Raw genomic sequence first — 20969 nt, forward strand, 5'->3', positions numbered from 1 at the left:
GAGCAGGCAGGAGAATGGTAAGAAATAAGATCAGATAGGTACAAGACCAGTGAGTACAGCCTTAAAGGCCATTCCCTGGGCCTTTTATTCTGGGAGGAGTGGGATGCCACTGGAAGATTTTGAGTAGAAGAATGACTTGATCTGACTTCTGTTTTTTTGTTTTTGTTTTTTTCTTTTTTAAGATTTTGTTTGTTTATTTGACGGAGAGGTAGAGCACACACATGCTTATAGGCAGGGGTGTGGCAGGCAGAGGAAGAGGAAAACAGGGAGCTGGATGTGGGGCTCAATCCAAGGACCCAGACCTCCTGAGGATCATGACCTGAGCCCAAGGCAGACGCTCAACTGACAGAGCCACCCAGGCACCCCTGTGACTTTTTTAATAGAAGTGCTGTGGCAGCTATATTGAGATAGGCTGTAAGGGGCAAGGGTAAAAACCAGGTCAGCTGTGGTTATTGGAATCATCCAGGCAGATTTTTAAGGGAGCTGAACTCAACTTCAGTTATTTTCCCTGAGTTTTTCAATGTTAGCAACTAATTTAAGAAAAACAGCTTGAGTAAACTTAAATAAGCCTTTGGGATTCTGCCGTCTAGTGACAGTTTGATCCCTCACCTATGGAAGTGGAGAAGGAATTCAGAGGATGAGAACTTTGGGACAGGCTAAATTGGGGAGGGTAAGAGTTAATTTGAAACTCATGGGAAAGCTTGACTTTGTTTAGGAGGTGAAAGTGAAGGAAGGGAAAGGTAATGGCATGCAATGATAGCCAAAAGGTAGCAACAACCCAAATGTCCATCACTGATGAATAGATAAATTGTGGTATCGCCGCACAATGGGATATTATTTAGCCATAAGGAGGAATAAATTACAGATATGTGCTCCAACATGGATGAACCTTGAAAACATTATGCTAACTGAAAGACGCCAGACACAAAAGGCCCCATATTGTGTGGTTTTAATTATGTGAAATATCCAATATAGGCAAATCTATTGAGACAAAACAGATGTGGGGGAGGGATGGGAGATGGGGAGTGACTGCTTAATGGGTACAGGGTTTCCTTTTGGGGTGGTAAAAATGTTCTGGAACCACATAGTGATGATGGTTATAGCATGCTGTGTATGTACTAAATACCACTTAGTATACTTTAAAGTGGTTAGAATTGTGAATTTTGTGTTATGTGAATTTTACCTCAATCGGAAAAACAAAACAAAAAAAAGAATGGCATGCAGAAAAACATTTGAGAGATGTATATTTTAGGTTCTGTTTAGCTCAAGTGGAATCTTTGTAAGGGGGACTAATGGATGGTAAAGCTGGAAAAAGGATGTTGGGCCAGGTACTGAAAGGTGTTGCCTGCTAGAATCTCTTCTGCTGGAGGCTGTAAAGTATAACAGCATGTATTCCATGAGAAGGAATAAGACTAAAGAGAGGTTGGTGTTTTGGGAATACCTGCTTCTGTGTTTCAAAGCAAAGTAAATGGCTTCTGGTCTTACCAATCTGTGATAACTGCTATTTACTTGGTAAAATTTTGTGACACTCATACAAGGGCTTCAAACAAAATTAATTTAGGGGTTCTCCTTAAAAAAATACCCATATTATAGTTCCTGGTTTTAGAAAAGGTTGCTAAAAAAAGATTTAGGTAACTATATGAGGAGATGGGATGTGTCAACTAACCTTACTGTGGTAATCATTTTCAGTAGGTGTATCAAAATATGCCCATCTTAAACTTACATAATGTTATATTTCAATATAGCTGGAAGTTATATTCCAATAAAGCTGGAAGAATTGCAACATTATATAAATATGTATGTTAATAAAAAGTCCCTTTAATTACATTCTTTCACTTCCAGTTTTCCATAAGTCCAGAATTATCTAGACTGTTTCCTATGCATAGACTTGTCATCCTCATCACTATTACTATTTCACAAAAATAGCCATGTATTATGCAAGTACTTGGCAAGTTTTGTTTTTTTTTTTTTAAAGATTTTATTTATTTATTTGGCAGAGATCACAAGTAGGCAGAGAGGCAGGCAGAGAGAGAAGGAAGCAGGCTCCTGCTGAGCAGAGAGCCCGACGCGGGGCTCGATCCCAGGACAGTGGGACTGTGACCTGAGCCTAAGGTAGAGGCCTAACCCACTGAGCCACCCAGGCGTCCCCTTGCAATTTGCTTTAAAAAAATTTTTACCTTGGCTGTCTTTCTATTTCTTTCTTTTGGACTGCTATACTTTCTTTTGGCTCTATACTTTCATTTGTAAAAACAAACAAAAATGAAAAGCAAATGCAACTTACCTCCATTACAAAGAGGATGAGGATTATAAAGTATAAAATATAAAATTAGCTAACACTTAATGAGTACTTACTATGTGGCAAGTGCTGTTCTAAGCATATTACATCGTTGACTCCTTGTAACAAGTTGATAAGGTAGAATACTGTTATGATACTGCATAGATGAGGTATAGATATTGTTATGATCCTCCTTTTATAGAGAAGCTAACCGAGGCAGAGACAAAACCTGTCCTGTTAAGGTCCAGAGTTAGGCAGTGGCAGAGATAGACTCCAGGACATGTTTCACTCCCACTGATGGTTGTCCTGAGGGACCTTGTGGCCAGTGGTGTGAGATCATAGAGATCTTTCAGAAGTCAATCTGGAATTCTCTGTGAAATTTTCCAAGTTTAATGTTGGCTTAAAAAAAAATTAAGATATAATTCAAATACCACAGATTTACCCATTTAATAATCTTTAATGTATTCATGGTGTTGTATAACTGTCCCCTCCATATAGGTCTAAACATTTTCATTACTCCCAAAGGAGAACCCTATTTGCATCAAGTAGTAACTCCTTATTCCCCGTCCCTCCACCGCCCCCTCCCCGGCCCTGAAAGCCACCTCTTTGTTTTCTGTGTGTAGAGATTTGCTTATTCTGGATATTTTATAGAAATGAAATCATATAATATATGGCCTTTTGTGTCAGGCTTCTTTTCCTTAGCTTGTTTTTCAGGCTCATCTATGTCGTAGCATGTATCAGTACTTTACTCCTTTTTGTGGCTGAATAATAGTCCATTGTATGGATATGCACAATTTTATTCCTCCATCAGTTGATGGACACTTGGATTGCTTCTACCTTTTAGTTGTAAGTAATGCTGTTATGAATATTGGTGTACAAATCTGTGTTTGAGTCCTTGCTTTTAAATCTTTTGAGTGTATATCTAGAAGTAGAATTATAGGATCTTATTGCAAATCTGTGTTTAACCTTTTGAAGGACTGCCAGACTTTTCCACAGGGGTTGTACTATTTTACATTCCTACCAGCAATATACAAGAATTCCAATTTTTCTATATCTTTGCCAAGACTTATTATTTCCTGTTTTGTTTTGATAATAGACATCCTAATGGGTGGGAATCAGTATCTCTTGTGGATTTTATATGGATTTCTCTCTTTTTTTAAAGATTTTATTCATATGACAGAGAGAGGGAGCATGTGCACAAGCAGGGGAAAAGCAGGTAGGGGGAGAGGGAGAAGCGGGCTCCTCACTGAGCAGGGAGCCTGAAGTAGGGCTTGATCCCAGGACTCTAGGATCATGACCTGTGCCGAAGGCAGACGCTTAACCCACTGAGCTACCTATTTAACCCATGTATGTATTTCTGAAATGAAAAATGATATTGGGTATCTTTTCCTTTGCTTGTTGGTTATTTGTGTTATCTTTTTGGACAAATGTCTATTGAAATCCTTTGCCAGTTTTAAAAATTAGATTACTTGCCTCCCCCATTTGTGGATTATAAGAATTCTTTATATGTTCCAGATACAGGTCTCTTACTAGAATACACAGTTTGCAAAAATTTTCTCCCTGTGGGTTGTCTTTTTATTTTCCTGAAGGTGTCCTTTGAAGCCCAAAGGTTTAATGGTTTTGGTGAAGCCCCGTTTATCTATTTGGCTCTGTTTTTAAGAAATTACCTGGTAAGTCAGATTCTAGCTTACTAACCACTTACATATGATTGCTGTCCTCTGCTGCCACTCCCCCACAGAAACTATTTGGAAAAATCCTAATGCTTTGTGAAAATACCTGTTTTCTGAAGTGGAGAGAGGCAAGAGGTTCTGGAAAGTAGCAATGGTAGACTCCTCAACAGTAGCAATTTTGTTTCAATTCTGTTTTTCTGCCTCTGCTGAAGTTCCTTTACTTGGAGCAGTTTGGTGGGGAGGAGGTTGTGGTAAAAGGTGGAGAAGAGTCCTCCAGATTTTTTACATTGATCCATAAAAGGTTAAAGAGGTTAAAATGTCGGAAACTTTGCCTTCTTTCATAGATTGTAGCATTTAAAATCAGAATGGCCATGGGGATGCAGTAATTGTGTGTGTCTAGGTAGACAGGTTTAGGGACCATCACATCTATAAAGTCTTTTGGGTTAAGGTCTCCCTTCTGTATGAGAGAATATGTGTTAGGTTTAGGGGTTGAAGACAGAAAACAGTATTCATTCATTCACATGTTTAATGAAAAATAGTTAAATCAGCGTGCCATTTATGTTTGCTAAGAAAAGGAAGGTTTTATTTTGGTGGTGGACAGGGGATGAAAGCCTTTGTGGAACAGTCTGTCCTTTGGGAAGCAGTACAAACCCAGATGGCTACAGGATCACAAAGAATGGGGAAAAGTCAGGGGGGTTGAATTTGTGGAATCTAGGACTTTGCTCAGAGCTGGAACTTTGCTGAGGAAAGAAGGAAGAAGATGTGTTGTTCCTTCCCTTTGCACTGACACACCTGCAGTTAGTCCTAGAGTTCAGCCTTAAAGCATTTTACTGACTAACTGTAGGAACTGGCCACCACACATCCCAGGTTTGTGGGTAGGTACATTCTAAGCTCCCAGTGACACACTTATGTTGGGAATGCAGACGTTTGATTCCTGGGAAGACTAAGCATATATCTCTTTGCCACTTTGATTTTGAGCATGAACTCTTTTTTTTTTTTTTTTTTTTTAAGATTTTATTTATTTAGGGGCACCTGGGTGGCTCAGTGGGTTAAAGCCTCTGCCTTCGGCTCAGGTCATGATCCCAGGGTCCTGGGATTGAGTCCCACATCGGGCTCTCTGCTTAGCAGAGAGCCTGCTTCCTCCTCTCTCTCTGCCTGCCTCTCTGCCTACTTGTGATCTCTATCAAATAAATAAATAAAATCTTTAAAAAAAAGATTTTATTTATTTATTTGTCAGAGAGAGAGATAGCACAAGCAGGCAGAGTGGCAGGCAGAGGCAGAGAGAGAAGCAGGCTCCCCACTGAGCAAGAAGCCCGATGCGGGACTTGATCCCAGGACCCTGGGATCATGAGCTGAGCTGAAGGCAGCAGCTTAATCTACTGAGCCACCCAGGCATCCCTCAAGCATGAATTCTTAACCTCAGTCCATGAAATCCTATGATTTAGAGGTGGAGATGAGTTCTCATGTGCTTAAGTGTGAGGAATCAGGGAAGATTTTGTTAAAGAAATGGAATTTGAGGAGGTCCTTGGTTGAGCAAGTAGGATTTAAATCAACAGACGCAAAGTATGATAAATAGAGTGACCTTTATGAACAAAGCCTGGGCGCCAGGGCTCTGGAGTGCGGAGCATGTTTGAAGCTATAGATTGGTCATTTTGGCTGGACTGTAGAGTACCTGCTGGAGGGAGCACTGTGGTTGTGGTGAAATGGAACCAACTTGCGAGGGCCTGGAGTGCTAGGTGAGAAGCTTTTACTGACTTCAGTGGTCAGTGGGGAGTCCTGACAACTGGTAGAGTGAGGACTGACATAACTAAAACCATTCTTCATTCTGCAAGACTGACCTGACACTGTAGCGTGGTTCCATTAAAATTGGGACTTTCTGTGTGACAGACACGGTGTTAATAAAAATAGCTAACACTTACAGGGTGCTTTTGTACTGTGAGGTTTCCTAATTTTCCTCATAAAGTAGATACTCTTGTTTTACTAATTTTATAGATGAGGAAACAGGTACAAAGAGGTTAAATGGTTTCCCCAGAATTACACCACATATGGTAGCACAGGGATTCGGCCTGGGCAGACCGGCTCTAGAACTCATGTTCTTAACTGCTGGGCCCATAGGTTGTGATATTTACAGTCATGTCAGTAAAACCTGTATCAGTAGAAAGATTTCAGAAATTATTTTTAACAGTGTGTTTAATCTTTGCATTTTATTGCATCTGAGGCAGTGCACTAGAACTTTATATAGTCAGCTTCTTTTTATAGCTAAATGCTAGTCTGACTTCTCCATTTTTTCCCATAACTTTTTTCTATTCTTTCTCTCTCTTTTTTAGCTACTTAAAGGCTTTAAGTGAAGATTTTAAATCAAGTTTGTCAGTAGTTTAAAATTATGGGCCAATATTAAGTCCCTAGAACACTTGGTCTTTATTCAGTTTAAAGTTAAAACTTACTATTTGTATTTTGTATTTTTTTACTTTTAAGATTTTATTTATTTGGGAGAGAGTGAGAGAGAGAGAGAGCACAAGCACGGGGGCTGCAGAGGGAGAGGGAGAAGCTGACTTCCCGCCTAACAGGGAGCCGGAAGCGTAGCCCGATGCAGGGCTTGATCCCAGGATCCCAGTTATCTGAGCTGAAGGCAGATGCTTAACCTGACTAAGTCACCCAGGTGCCCCTATTATTTTGTATTTTTAAATTTTCTCTTCCTTCAGTTTGCTATTACTGGTGAATGTTTCTTTGGGAGAATTTGCCTGTAGTTTACACTTGTGATTAAGAAAGCAAACTCAGAACTCAAAATTTTGGATCTCTTGGCAGCTGGCACAGCTTATAGAATGAATATGTGTATAGGTTAAATTCCTAAAAAGGTAACTGCCCATCATCCTTAAGTTTCCACCTCTGCCACTATCCTTATTATTTCTCATTTTGCCTTTGGTTGTGAGCAGTGCCAGCTACTGAGCCAAATTCAGTTTCCTCCTTCCACTGTTCTCCCCCTGCTGGAGTAGAGGTGTTCATGACAGGCTGCAAATATTTCACCAGAGGGAGCATGGTTAAAGGGTCCTTGCCTGCCAGCCCCACATGCGGAAGAGAGCAGAGCCCTGGCTCTGGAGAAGAAAGGAAGAGAGAGAGGTGTTGTCAGATGAAGGAGAGAGGATATGAATAAAGGCTCAGCCAATTTTAGGAGAAATAAAGAAACCAAAACCAACACATTCCTAATTCAGGGGATCTGAGTTTCTTGTTACTCAAATAACTGCAATTCTTTGGGGTTGATAATAGAGAATCTCTGTTACCAACCCTGTAATTTGCACAGATAAATATACTGTAGTTACCGTTTTTCAAGTTTATTAAAATGTTGTTGTGGGACCTGTGGGGTTTTTTTGTTTTGTTTTGTTTTGTGTTGTTTCGCTTTACCAATAAAATGGCTGGTTGTGTGGGGTCTTGCATCTTAGAAGTTTTTGGACAGTTTCAGCCATTTTACATTAAACCGAATTTAAAGACTGGAAAAGATCAACTTTTATTTTTTCCATTTAGTGATGCCTTTGGCCTTTGAACAAAGCATTTTACAAGTGAATCTGCTGTGCAAAGAATACTTTTTGTAAAGAGACCTTGTTACCCTTGGCACCTACTGGGAACATCCCTAAATTTGGATGGTGAAGTAAGGCCATATTTTAAATGCATCCCTGGAAGGGATGAAATGCCCAGAATTTGGCAACATTTCACATCTGACGGCCTAGTTCTTAAGCCACATACAGTCTAATTGGTGGTGACAGCCTTTTGCACAAGAGCATTTTGATGAATTAAAATTTTTCCCCTACTTCTTATTCTTATCAGGTTCTCAACAAAATTACTGTGTTGTGTTTACCTTGTGCCGGTCTGAGCGCCAGGTATGTGTTAGGCAATCAGGAAGTGTTTGGAAGATTGAGTCCTCATTACTCAGACCTTATGAAACATATCATTTATCTGTACGGATGGGTAGTGAAGATCCTCAGAGCTGTAAGACATCACCAGTACACTGGCAGGAACACGGATTGATAGCATACAAGGGACACTACTGTATTAAAATAATTACATTAAATGAATACAAATTGTATTGGTAATTTTCATTTCAAATATTTGGGTATGGAGGAGGGGTTTTTAGGTAAGAAGTCATCAGGTTTTTTTATTATGGCCTGGTAGGTAAAATTTGAGTGTCTGCTGTACTTTTCTTTATAGACCCATGCCTTATTTGTAAGGAGTAGTTTGGAAATGTTGCCCAAATTTGCCTATCAGAACACTGCACTTTCTCAGTTACCAGTTTTGACTTTTGTCGGCGACTCAGTTGAACTATTGGGAAACCCAGACCAACTATGGATATGAGAGTCTGGGAGGATTTTAGATGTACTTGTGGGTGAAGAGAGTATAGTAAGATGCATTGGCTGCAGCAGAATAGCATTGGTGGGCAGGTGCCTGGAGTTGCCTGTTATTCTTTTGGTACCCACATCTTCAACTTTAAATTCAAATAAATTTCATAGATAAGAATTGATCTGGGTTGCTTAGTTTGATATTAGACCCTTATGATAGGGTTTATTTTGTTTTAAGCTTTGTACCAAGTGCTTTCTACGGATCTTTTCCTCAGAAGAATCCTGGCTTTATCTCTATTTTACATATTAGGAGGCTGAAGTACAGACAAGTCAGGTTAGGTCATTTGCTCCGATGACAGTTTGTAAGTAGAAGAGCCAGAATGTGGACCCAGAAAAAATTCATAGCACCTGGTTTCCAGAGCCCTCCTTCATTGTCCTTATTTATAAGTTGCAAGAAATACAGCTTCTACCTTATACAGTTTTGAATATCAGTTGCGATAATGCAGGAAGGTACCTTGGGCAGTGCTTGGCCCCTAGCGGGTACTCAGTACTGATAGTTGTTATTAGTCACAGTTTCTCGTAATAACTATCATAATGCTAGGAGGATACTTAGTATTTTTCACTTAAAGCCCTGTTGTGTTTTCTTTATTAAACCACTCAAAAACTGTGAAGAAAGGAAAGAGGTATTGAGCAACAATAAGGACAGAAGGCGAAGTATGATAAAGTGCTATGTTGAGCCCATTGGTTAAAGGTTGTATTAGTGAATCTTGAAGGATTTCACATATAAAAAGAGGAAAACCAAGCCGCGTCTTGGGGAAGTCAGTCTGTACTTCATGTTTGCCATTCTTCCCCTTATTTTTGTTCTCACAGTGCTCTCTCAGAGATCAGAAGGCCTATACTTAAAAGGCCAGCTCCCTTTCGTATCTATATAGCTGGGTGGCCCTAAGCTTTTTTTTTTTTTTTTTTTAATGGCAGGTCCAAAGGACATTAAAATTCAGATTTTCATTTATCTTAAATATTGAACTAAAAAATTCAAAGCAATTAATGAACTGTGTACTTTAGGAAAACAGAAATTGGACATTTTTATGTGATTCTGTAAATTTTTCAGTGATTTGGGATGAATGAAAAGTTGAAAGTGCAATGAGGACTTCCTTTTCCAGTATTGAGGGCCTATATTAAGAGGTAGGAACCCTTGATACTAACAGGGTTAATTACATGTTTTGCCCATGCGTTTTTCTCACTGGTAACTTATACAGGAAATTAAGGCCTTAGAAATGATTTTTTATCCTTCCAATAATTTCCACCATTTTTGGTTATTTTGTTTTTACTACCTTTTTTAAAAATTATTTATTTATTTATTTAGAGGGTGTGTGACTGGGGGAGAAGCAGAGGGAGCGGAAGAGAGAGAATCTTAAGTAGACTCCACACTGAGCACAGAGAGGGGTTTAATCTCACTCCCCTGAGATCATGACCTGAGCCAAAATCAAGAGTCAGACACTTAAGCGACTGGCCCCTGTACTTACTACTTCTTAGATAATGACAGAAAGCATGCATACTTTCACTTTTTGGAACTTAAGTTTGCATGCAGTCCAGGAAAATTTTACACCGTTATTTCTAAATCTTTATAAAATAAAAAATGCATGTGTAAGTGTATATGTGTATGTGTGTATTTTTAGAGCTTGTAAAATTTCAGCTGAAACTCTTTAGGAGCCCTGAATTAAGTTTAGGTTGCAGGAACATTTCCTTCTTAATTTTTGCTCTTATTTTTTGTTTCTGCAAGTTGGACTTTGTTTCTGTAGCAGAGAAATTGGCCACCTCTGTCACAGCAGACATTCAAAATAAAAGACATGAAACCTTCTGCCTCTCCACCTAGAGAAAGCACCTGTAAGCAAACAACTATGGCCCATCTGCCTCAGGAGTGCTGATACTATTGCCATGTGAAACATGATCAAAATCCTTGTTCTGTCTCAGGCTTCAGATCCTCCCATCAGTTTGAAACAACAAAGCACTTACTGAAGGTGCCTGGTGTGGTCTGCTACTGTTTCAAGTACTTCACATGCTGTAGTTTATTAAGTAGGCTTTTATTTTGCTATCTTTACCTATCACTTAAGCAAAAGCTTTGCATCCTGTGTGTGTGTGTTGGGGAGGGGTGCTAAATGTTGTGAGCTAGTGCTTAATTTAGTATACAAAACCTGACAAACACTATCTTCTAGACACATTTTCTAGGAATGCTGTGTATTCTCCAAGCCCTGGGTTCCCGCCCTCCCAAGCAAAGGCAACCATGAAAAGAGAGGGACTAACAACTCGAATTAAAAATGAGTCCGATTTTAAAATGGCAAGATTCCCCCCCACCACCACCCGGGGGGGAGGGGGCGAACAAATCACTTCTAGAGGCAGTGGAAGGGGAAATAGAGAAATTTCGGATAGTGCCTCCAAAACATGTACTCGGATTCGCTTCCGTCTCTCTCTCTCCATCTTACACTGATTTTATGGTCTCTTTGCTAAATGAGAAGTTCAAGTTCCCCGGGCCCACGCTGTGACCTCTAGTGGTGGGCATGAGGCGAACACCAGGCTTCGGGCTGACACCTGGGATGGCACCTGGGCAACATTTCCTTGCCGGCCCGTGGTTTCCTACATATTAGGCTGAGGCTTGCCATTCATGCTTTTTGACAGCTGCGCGGCTGCCTGCGAGCTGAGAGCGAAGCGCTCCCTGCACCAACCCCTGCGTCCCTGGTCCGAAGCCCCTGGCGGGAGGGCCGGACGGCGACAACACTCGATGGTGTCTCGGGGCCCTCCGGCCGGCTCGCTTCTCCATAGGTGGCTGCGTTTCCGACTTCGCCCTGGCTCCACTCCGGGGGCTTGACGTGCAAACTTCGCCGGAGCGAGCTGAGAGGGAGGGACCGGCGAGGGGGAGGAGGCGGCGGGAGGCGCCTCTGCTTAAGGGAGCCGGTCGGGCGCCGCCGCTCGGACGGACGCGCGGACGGAAGGAAGGAGCGGGGCCGCCGGGCCCGGCCCGGGGATGCAAGCGGCCTCAGGGTGGGCAGCCCGAGGGTCGGGGGTGCGTCTTCGGGCCTCTCCGCCGCGGGCAGCCGTGGCGGGAGCAGCCCCGGGCGCCGGCCTCCGTGCGGGTCTCGGCGGCAGAGGCAGGCAAGGGACCCTGCGCCGTGGTGGCGGGCCGCCGCCGGCTTGTCCCCTCCCCCGAGGGGCCGCGGGAGTCGAAAGCGAAAGCGAGCCTGGGCCACGGACTTTGCGCCCGGGGCGGGGGGTAGCCCAGGAGGAGGCGGGTTGGGAGGGCTGGGCGGCCGGGGGGCGCTGTCAGCGCGCCCCACCCGGCCTGCGGGCCGCGCACGCCGCCGGAACTCCCCGGCGCCTCCTTAAAAGCGGCCCCCGCGCGACTCTTTTCCCCCTTTTTTGTTACATTGTAGGAGCGGAAAGAATGTCGGAGCGGGCCGTGGATGACGTCAGGGGGGAGCCGCGCCGAGCGGCGGCGGCAGCGGGCGGAGCAGTGGCGGCGGCCGCCCGGCAGCAGCAGCAGCAGCAGCAGCCTCCGCAGCCTCCGCAGCCCCAGCGGCAGCCGCCGCCGCCGCCTCCGCGGCGCCTCCGGCCGGAGGACGGCGGCCCCGGCGCCGCCTCCACCTCGACCGCCGCCGCAATGGCGACCGTCGGGGAGCGCAGGCCCTTGCCCAGTCCAGAAGCGATGCTGGGACAGTCGTGGAATCTGTGGGTCGAGGCTTCCAAACTTCCTGGGAAGGACGGTGAGTGTCCACGCCCTCCTTTTCTCCAAGTCCCCCCGTCCCCCACCCTCTGACCCTTTTCCCCTCCCCCCACCCTGTGACCCGCCCCCTCGGGGGTCAGAGATGCTATCGCTCGGTTGGGGTAAGCGGAGGTGCCCGCACCTACTCCGTGCGTGCGTCAGCGTGCGTCACACTCCCGGCCACTGATCTGCCTCTCCCCTCCTCCTGTGTGTGTGTATCTCCTAGGGACGGAATTGGACGAAAGTTTCAAGGAGTTTGGGAAAAACCGCGAAGTCATGGGGCTCTGTCGCGAAGGTGAGTTCAGCCTCCCATTGGAGTTTCTGCAAGCCCTCAGAAGTTTCTAGCCGGCTTCGCCAGGGTGGGAGACTTTATCCCACCTTACCCACTCCTTATCCCCGTGAGGATTTTGCTGTCTGAGGAGGAAGAGTGGGGAGAGCGGAACGTTTGGAAAATCTGGTTTCCGGGGCTTCCTGTAATGGGGAGCGTCTCGGAACCACTCACTTCTAGGCCTAACTTGGTGCAGCATGAGGTGCGTTGCTCAGTGATAAGGTTTGGGGACCAGCAGTGAATTTAACCCAAATCCTTATGGTCTGACCTTCTTCCCAAGAAACACAAGTGGAAAAAGAAATTTTTCGCCTTGAAAGCATTTCCACGCATGCTTTAGGAGGCTTTGGAAAGGACATTTTGCCACCAGAAATTTTCTGCTGGCAATCAGAATTGATTTCAAACTTAAGGAAAGATAACGCTTTATCCGTGTGGTCTTACTTCTATGGGATTTAAGCTACAAAGTTTAGGATGCCTCAGAAGGATCATTACAACTGAAGAGCAGTTAGCCAGAGGGTGTATGTGAGTGTGTGTGAGTGTGAGAGCTGCTTGAGGAGGAGTTGGCCAGAGGTGTGTGTGTGTGTGTGTGTGTGTGTGTGTGAGAGCTGCCAAGATCAGGGCAGGAAAAAGTCCAGAATTTTATTTGGTGAAACAAGCCTTTAGTGTCCGTAGTTAGTGAAACCAGAGTCTGATTATAGTCAGTTTTTAATAAAACTGTTTGATACTTAGGGAAATACTTGTACCTAAAGGTGTGTTTCTAAATGGAAGCTCTGGTATCTAGAAATCGTCAGACTTTTTTTCAGATTTATTTTTCTTTGAATAGTCAACTTTGCTATCTAATGCCTGTGCTGGGCCTGGACACACTGTGGTCCAAAGGGACTTCTGGAGGCCAGTCGACTTTAGGTTCAATTTAAGTTGCTCTTTTAGTGGTAGTAAGGACAAGGCCTTACATGAGTTTTGGTATCCAAAATACTGAGTTTATATTCCCCAATGCAATTTCATTCCTCATGTGTAGCCATTAACTTTGGCATAATGTCCAGAGCCCAAGAATAGGTAGAACTTAGGCAAGCTGCACGTTTTAAAGTCCAGAGTTGGCCCGTTGTTACTGTCTCCATATTTACTTGTTTTTTTTTTTTCACGTTCGCTGTTTTGGTGTTTTGAACTGGCCTCTTGTTGGCCTCTTGGCACTGGGAGGAAGAGTAATACTAGTGGCAGTTCTGTGAGGGTTTCCAGTTGGAACAGATTATAGAGCAAATTAGTTGATTTTGAAAATGAGAATCGCCGTTTGAGTTTGAAGGAAAGAGAGGGAAAGCAAAGGACTTGCTGGCGATGTTGCAATAGGAAAAATCAGTTGTTAGTCCGGTTTTAGTGTTGAGTTGGCAGTCCGCCTGAGCTTAAAAAATTAAAATCTCTAGGTGGCAACTCTCATAGGAAACAGTTGGAGTGGAGCGTTAGAGGACCTGACCCACTCTTGTTCTTAGTTTTTATTCTTTGGGTGTGGATACATTTCCCATAAAGGGTTTCTAAATCTGTGTGAAAACAGTGTGCTAATTATTGGTAATTCCCCAATAGAGGATGAGTAAGTTTATTCGTGTTTTACTGGGCAACTTGGTCTGGACTGACCCAACCAAATTTAGTCACCCGAACCCAATTTTTGTCATATTATTTTTTGCTGGGACATACTCATCAGCAGGTTTTCACCATGAGGATCTAAGACCTCTCAACTACCTTCTTGAGGCCAAAAGGGATCATAGATTTGGTTGTGTATGCTTCTGGCCTATCAAATGATGAGTGATTATTAAAGGTGCTGTTTTTTTAAAAGGTGCTCTAACCATTCAGAAGATGCTGAAGGGACCAGGATGGCTGAAATTCTGCCTGGCAGCTTTGAGTAGAGACTGAAGTTTTTAATTCAGTCAGTTCTTGGTTCATTTGTGACTTGATGGATTTTCTGAGACAATTTTAATACTCAAGCATGAGAACATTCAGCACTCAGGCAGTGGGCTCTGTTTGTCTAACAAATAGCTCACGTTAGACTGTTTAAGAAATGAAAATACAGGGGCATCTGGGTAGCTCAGTTGGTTAAGCGACTGCCTTTGGCTCAGATCATGATCCCAAGGTCCTGGGATTGAGCCCCATGTCAGGTTCCTTTCTCACTGGGGAGTCCGCTTCTCCCTCTGTCCCTTTCCCGGCCTGAGCTCGCTCTCTCTGTCAAATAAATTTAAAAAAAAAAACTTAAAAAAAAAAAGTGAAAATAGATTTTAAATTTATCGAAAATTATTAGACCAGGTATCTTTTGTCTTTGGTTAGGATTATCTGTTTCCAAGAAGAGGTGTATGGAACTAAATCTGTACTAATTCCTCTTGACAAGGAGGTTAAATTGAGATGAAAATGTAGATAAATTGATCATATTGTCGAAGCACTAAGAATCAGAAACTTCCCATGTTAGACGATGTCTAGGACGATGGACCAGACTTTTTTTTTTTTTTTTGGAAGATTGTATTTATTTATATGAGAGAGAGAGAGCATAAGAAGTGGGAAGAGAGGGAAAGGGAGAAGCAGGCTCTCAGCTGAGCTGGGCGCCTGATGTGGGGCTCGATGCCAGGACCCTGAGATCAAGACCCGAGCCAAAGATAGCCACTTAACCAACTGAGCCACCCAGGTGCCCCTGGAGCAGACTTCTTGAGTTCTCATCCAGTTCATGATTGTGGACCTACGGGTTAAAAACCTGGGTATGACAGCAGGTTGCTTAACCTTGCATTTGTTATTTTACCTCTCAGAATCTAGCTTTCCCTCTTTGTAAAAGGAGTTGATGGTAACTGCTTCTCACGGTTGTTGGAGTGGACGTTAAATTAGATAACGTATGGAAAATGACTCTGTGTATACTAATTCTTACAACCCTTTAAGCTGTTGAAACTCTTAGATTTGATTTCTGAATTTGATATTTATCTAGGTCAGGGGATTTTAGTCTGGGACTTGAATGGGCTTCAGGATGGTCACAGTTGCCTTGGAATCGTAGGAAAATCTGTATATGTCTACTTTCTAGGGCCGGCATTAACAGCTTCTCTTGGATTCTTGAGGATCCTTCATATATCTCTAGCCCCAAAATTCAAAACTCCTAAGCCAGGATTTCTTTTTCTTTTTCCTCTTGTAGCTTAGTTCGGCCAGTTCTCTCATGACAAGACTGCCCAAGGGCTAATGCTGCAGGAGAGGTTAGAAATATTGATTTAGATGGAAGTGAGATTATTTGTGGTTTAGCTAACATATCATCCTTTTCCTTCCTATTAGCACAAGTGGGCAAATGTTGGGATAAAATTGCAGTTATCGTTCAGAGGTCAGCCTGTTTTTTGTTTGCATCCTCATATTTTTATTGCTTTTTGTTTTCTGTAATTTATAATATTAGTTGATAACAGTTGATCCAGGTGGAAATAGATGGATAATAATTTCTACTTTTTTCAAATGATTAAACTCAGAAAACAAATTACCCTCTTTTCCAAAGGTGACTTGTGAAATTCTACATTTAACAAAATTATTTTTAGGTGAACTCAATTGGTATGAGTAACTGATTAAGGTTTCCATATTAGTGCCTGAACATATAGGGAGCCTTAAAAAATGAAAATGTTAAACGCCTTAATTTCATGGTAGATTTTAAAAAATACATGATGTCGTTGTGAGGGTCAACAGTAGAGTTAGAAAAATGACATTTTCTTTGGAAAGTCATCCCTAAATCTCTTTTAAGCCACCTGTTGTAAAACAGTCAAAGTAGCCTGTACTTTTCCTTCCAATAAACACTTAAAACTGTCACCATTGGAAAGTATGTATTATGTGGTGACTCTTTCATTAGAATATCCGCTCCCGGAGGACCTGAGCATTGTTGATGGAGACATATTCAGCTTCTGCACAGGTTGTGCTCAGTAAATACTTGTGACCCAAAATGGATTAATTGGGCTGCTTAGAAAGATTCAACTGAGTCACTCAAGGATGAAGAGGTCAATGATAAATTTTCGACTGGACCCCCCTCCCCAAGTACCTACTCTGTGGAAGCTAGGCTTTATGGCCCCAGGGGAGGCCAGAGGCTGTCTTTCAGCACTTCCTGTTGCTTTGTCCTGAGTTTAGCACTCCATTTACACTTTCCAGAAAGTGCAGACAGGACACCACCTCTCTTATCTGTGATATTTAGGCAAGGGAGTAGGATGGCAACCCAGAGTGATATCCATACTTGATGACAGGTGATTTCCCTGTCATAATAATGATGACATAATTGAGCCTAGGGCAAGATGAAAAAGAGGTTAGTTGGCATCTACAGGCAGCTGGATTAAAAGAAAAGAAAATAAAAGACTGGCTAGGAGGTGGGTAGCCTCAATCAACAGAGACGGAGTCAACAATACCAAATTTTTCTTTCCTAGGGGGGAAAAAATGTTCATAGTCCGTTACTGAAAACAAATAGGTATCTGTGTGAAGTACTCTAAAAGTAATTGCATTATAGGCATAAAACCCTCTTCCTGAAGTGAAGAACATTTCTGTTTTTCTCTAGGGTTTCTCTCTTGTTTCTTCCCCCAACTTTTTCTTATGGACAATTTGAAATCTACAGAAGTACAGAAAAAATTTTAGTGAGCCTCCTTGTATCCATCATACAGTTTAAACAACTCATGAGTCATGGCCCAATCTTGTTTTACCTCTACCCTATTCCCCACACTGAGTTATTTTGAATCATGTTCCAGACAGCGTATGATTTCTCTTGGTTTTGTTTTCCCTGCTTACACAGATTTCAACTTGCCTCCTGCAAAATGGGAGCCTATATGTGAGCTCTTTGTTCTTTTGAGGCAAGCCAGGCTGCCATTTTCTGACCTCTTCCAAGGGTGTGCGAGGGTTCTGCAGGTGGCAGTGTTTGCATTCTGCCTACATCTCAAGTGGAGATGGAAACTGAGCCTCAGATGGGAATCAGTGAGATTCAAGTTCACTGCATCAGAATTCTGTTAATACTCCTTTCAGGAGCACTCAGGTGATTCAGTTGCAGGTCACCCATATCTGATGCTTTGTGCATGGGAGTTAGGGCTGCATTGATAGTGGGCAGTGTCCTTGCTGACAGTTCCTGTATGTGACTCTCTACCTCTGAAGTCTGCACTGACTTGGGGGTGAAAGACCTTTAAAAATACTGCCATAAACTTTGAATATCAATGTGATTAAAAGCAATCTTGCACTGAAATACTATTTAAATAGCGGAATAGAGGCCTCGAAACCCTCCCACAACAGGGATTCCTTCCCCGTGACTCTGGCTCCTTACCTCTTTTAATGCAAACTGTAGCCCGTGTGTGGACCAAACTGGGCCTGCAGCCTAGCTAAGAATGGTTTCTACATGGTGAAGCACTAGAGGGAAACCTTAAAAGAAAACGATTATTCCATGACCTGTGGAAAACACACAAGATTCTGATGTTAGAGTCCATAGTAAGGCTTCATTGCACACAGCCCCAGCCGCTCCTGTACTGATCATCTGTGGCAGCTTTTTGCGTACACGAACAGCAGAGTCGAGCAGGTGCAGTCGAAGCCATGCTTCGGCTTGTGGGTCTGCAGGGCCCACGGTTGCCTGTTTGGCTCTTGACAGAAAAAAATTGCCAGTTCTTGTTCTAATGGGTTCCTTGGTTAATGAAGGGAAACTCATTCTGCAGAATGTGCTTTTGGTACTCCTCAAACTTTGCTGTTCTGAAGGGGACAATCTTTAAAATATTAAAATTCATTCTTCTTAAACCAAAAGTTTATTTGGTATTGAAGAAGTATGTTGGGTTAGAAGGAACATATAAGACTCTCTGTAGGGTTTTTTATAGGAAGGATCCTGTCCTTGTCCACTTTTGTCATTTACTGCTGCTACTTCTCTAGGACATAGATCTGTTTCGGAGCAATTCAGATACAGAGCATGAACAGAGCTGCTATTGTCTCAGCTTTCAAGGGCCTTAAACTGTGAGGGTGGTGCTTGGCTTCTGTTAAGCCCGATTGGAGAAAGATTCGAACTTTCATGGGGTCTTCAAAAGGGTACCTGACTCTAGTTCTTCAGCATTTCTGCCCTTGCATTTGGTTTAGAAAGGCTGAAGCCTCGTTGGAGGTCGTCTTGGGAATTATAAGGCAGATTCACCAGAAAACAAATCTTCATTTTGATTGATGGAGAAGGTACACAGCATCTATACATGTGCGTTGTATCTCACATTTTTAAGACTTTGTACTCGCTGAAGAGCGTAACACCTGGTACACAGTCCATGCTGAATTCCTCAACCCTCAAGGCCTGTTTCACAGAAATCCTGTACATGAGCTGTAGTAGGATGGGGTCCTGAGCTTTAACCCAGTTACAGTTTTGTTTCTTGCGATCTTTAACTTTGGGGGTGAAGCTTGAGGAATTTATGCATCCTTATTGAGTGTGACCTACATGTTCTATGGCCTCATTTCTCATAAGCACATCGTGCCTTCTCAGTGCTGTGTCTCACAGAGTACCTACAGGTGTGTGGACAGCTTACGTTTGGTGAGCCCTTTCATTCTGTGCCAGCACAAGTGTCTCCTTAGGTAATCTTCGCAGCACTTGTGTGGTCTAGGTAGTACCATTTCCCCTTTTACAGAGGAGGAAACTGAGGCTCAGAGAAATGAGGTGCCTCAGCATGATCTCAGAGCATGTAAGAGACTAACCCAGATCTGCCTGTCTCCGCGGCCCACGTGCGTGGCCCTCTGCTGTGCTGAGCCCGTTCCAGACCGCTCACCTGCTTTTCACGAGCTTGAGCAGGTTGCTATGACCCTTGTTCTCTGTATGCTCAGCTAGAAAAACCGAACCTTACCGTCCTCCCCTGCAAATTCATTTTAAAGATACCAGAGCCTTTTCCTTGCTGTGCCTTACAGCAGTTTATACGTTGTATTTAGCAGTTCTTTTATAAAATCTTTTCTTTGAGGGGGAGGGGAAGTGTGTGCAGTTTGCGTTAGAAGTAATTGGCTTTAAAAAAAGATTAAATGAAAGCTAAGGTTGCAGCAGATAGCAAACACAATCATCTGGGATTTGTGCCATTGGAAAGAATCCTTTAAAAAAGAAATGAAATTCCGCTATTTAAATAGTATTTCAGTGCAAGATTGCTTTTAATCACATTGATATTCAAAGTTTATGGCAGTATTTTTAATAAATGTGCCCCTCTGATTATTAAAGTATTTTTTGATTGAAGTTCTAAGGAGAAAAAGAAGCCTGTTAGTAGACTTAACAGTCGGAGTTACTGTACTTTTGAGAGAAAGGCAGAGGATTACATTTATATTCATCTTGTACAGCAGGGATTATTATAAATGAGCAAAAGAAGGAAAAGAATGATTTTTGCATTTTAGGCACTCACCGTAAAACTAGATTAAGTGTTCTTGTTCCTCTTTGTAATAAAGACCCTGTTAACATGAAGTGCTTTTTCTGTTCTGTGTAAGTTTATGGCAAGCAAAAGTAATAGGTTTTTGTCAGTTATATCCACAGTCTTAAAACAGAAAATGTCTCCCTCTCAGGTTATATGGATGGTTTCCACAATTTTGAACTCCAGTAATGCAGTAGGAAAAAGAAAAATGTTTTTAACCAATGGCCCCAGGCTTCTGTATTTCAAACCAGAAAGTTTCCTAAATAAATTGGAGATCAGTGCTAGGGTTGCTGGCATTCTAGAATATATGTAATTAGACACACATATAATTCTTCCCATTATAAAAGTATGAGGGTCACTGTTCTGGAATATAGGGCAGTTTTTTAAAATTGAAGAAAGTTTTAAGAAAGGCACAGTGCACTGTTCTTATTTTTCTCGTTTCTTTTTCGACTTCTTGGAGATCATCATGTATTTTTGGTACTTGAGAACAGTGATTTATTCATTTATTTTTAAAAATTTTATTTATTTATTTGACAGGAATAAGAATACAGGCAGGGGGAGCAGCAGAGGGAGAGGGAGAAGCAGCCTCCCTCTGAGCAGAGAGCCCAGTGTGGGGCTTGATCCCAGGACCGTGGGATCATGTCCTGAGCCAAAAGCAGACGCTTAACCGATGGAGCCACCCAGGCGCCCCGAGAACCATTGTTTTAAATCAGTTTCCCAAAGTGTTGGTCATGCAGCCTTGCTTCTTTGTGCTCCTCTTAGGAGTTATGCAGGAAAGGGGTTCCATGTGGTAAGTTTGAAAAAGGCAACTTTAGAGGCAGTCATGGCAACTACCAGTTCTGGAGTTACACAAACCTGGGCTCAAATTCAGGCTGTACTTGCTGAGTAACTACTGCATAGCTTTGCTAAGCCTCGGTTGACTGGCCTATAAAATGGGAATAATAGTAGTACCTCATAGTGGTTGGGAGGATTAAATGGCATAATGCAGTTTCAGCACTTGGTACAGTGTCTAGCAGACCAACTGTTCACTAAATGTTAATTGCTAATTCTGTTAATTTTATCAGTGATGAGAACGCAGTGTCATGAGCTTGCCTCTGATCAGGCGGTGGACCAGCGTGGTCAGGAGCAGCAGGAAGTGAGATGCCAGTTTTCCTTTAGCAGGCCTTGTGTTGGCAGTCAGAGGAAACCTCAGTATGCTCAAGGGAGCAGAGGGTAGGAAATAAACCCAGGTTTCGAGTTTTCTTGGACTCTAGTAAAAATGA

General features: G+C 42.7%; 1 protein-coding gene across 5 annotated transcripts in view; it reads left to right on the forward strand.

Moving 5' to 3' along the window:
- The window catches only part of ATXN7 (ataxin 7), a 136972-nt gene that overhangs the window by 35251 nt on the left and 80752 nt on the right, over positions 1-20969 (forward strand). For 4 of the 5 annotated variants that reach the window (XR_004383832.1, XM_032867316.1, XM_032867311.1 and 1 more), the window contains exons 3-4: positions 11699-12028; positions 12254-12322. Coding sequence is in view for 4 of the 5 variants with exons in the window: in XM_032867316.1 (XP_032723207.1) it covers positions 11710-12028; positions 12254-12322 (388 nt within the window). In the remaining variant the exon portion in view is untranslated. Of the gene's footprint in view, positions 1-11235; positions 11310-11698; positions 12029-12253; positions 12323-20969 lie in introns of those variants that run through there. The other variant, XM_032867312.1, reaches the window with a different exon arrangement.

The sequence above is a fragment of the Lontra canadensis genome, unplaced genomic scaffold, assembly GCF_010015895.1.
Source record: "Lontra canadensis isolate GAN:19392208 unplaced genomic scaffold, GSC_riverotter_1.0 scaffold34, whole genome shotgun sequence".
NCBI lineage: Eukaryota > Metazoa > Chordata > Mammalia > Carnivora > Mustelidae > Lontra > Lontra canadensis.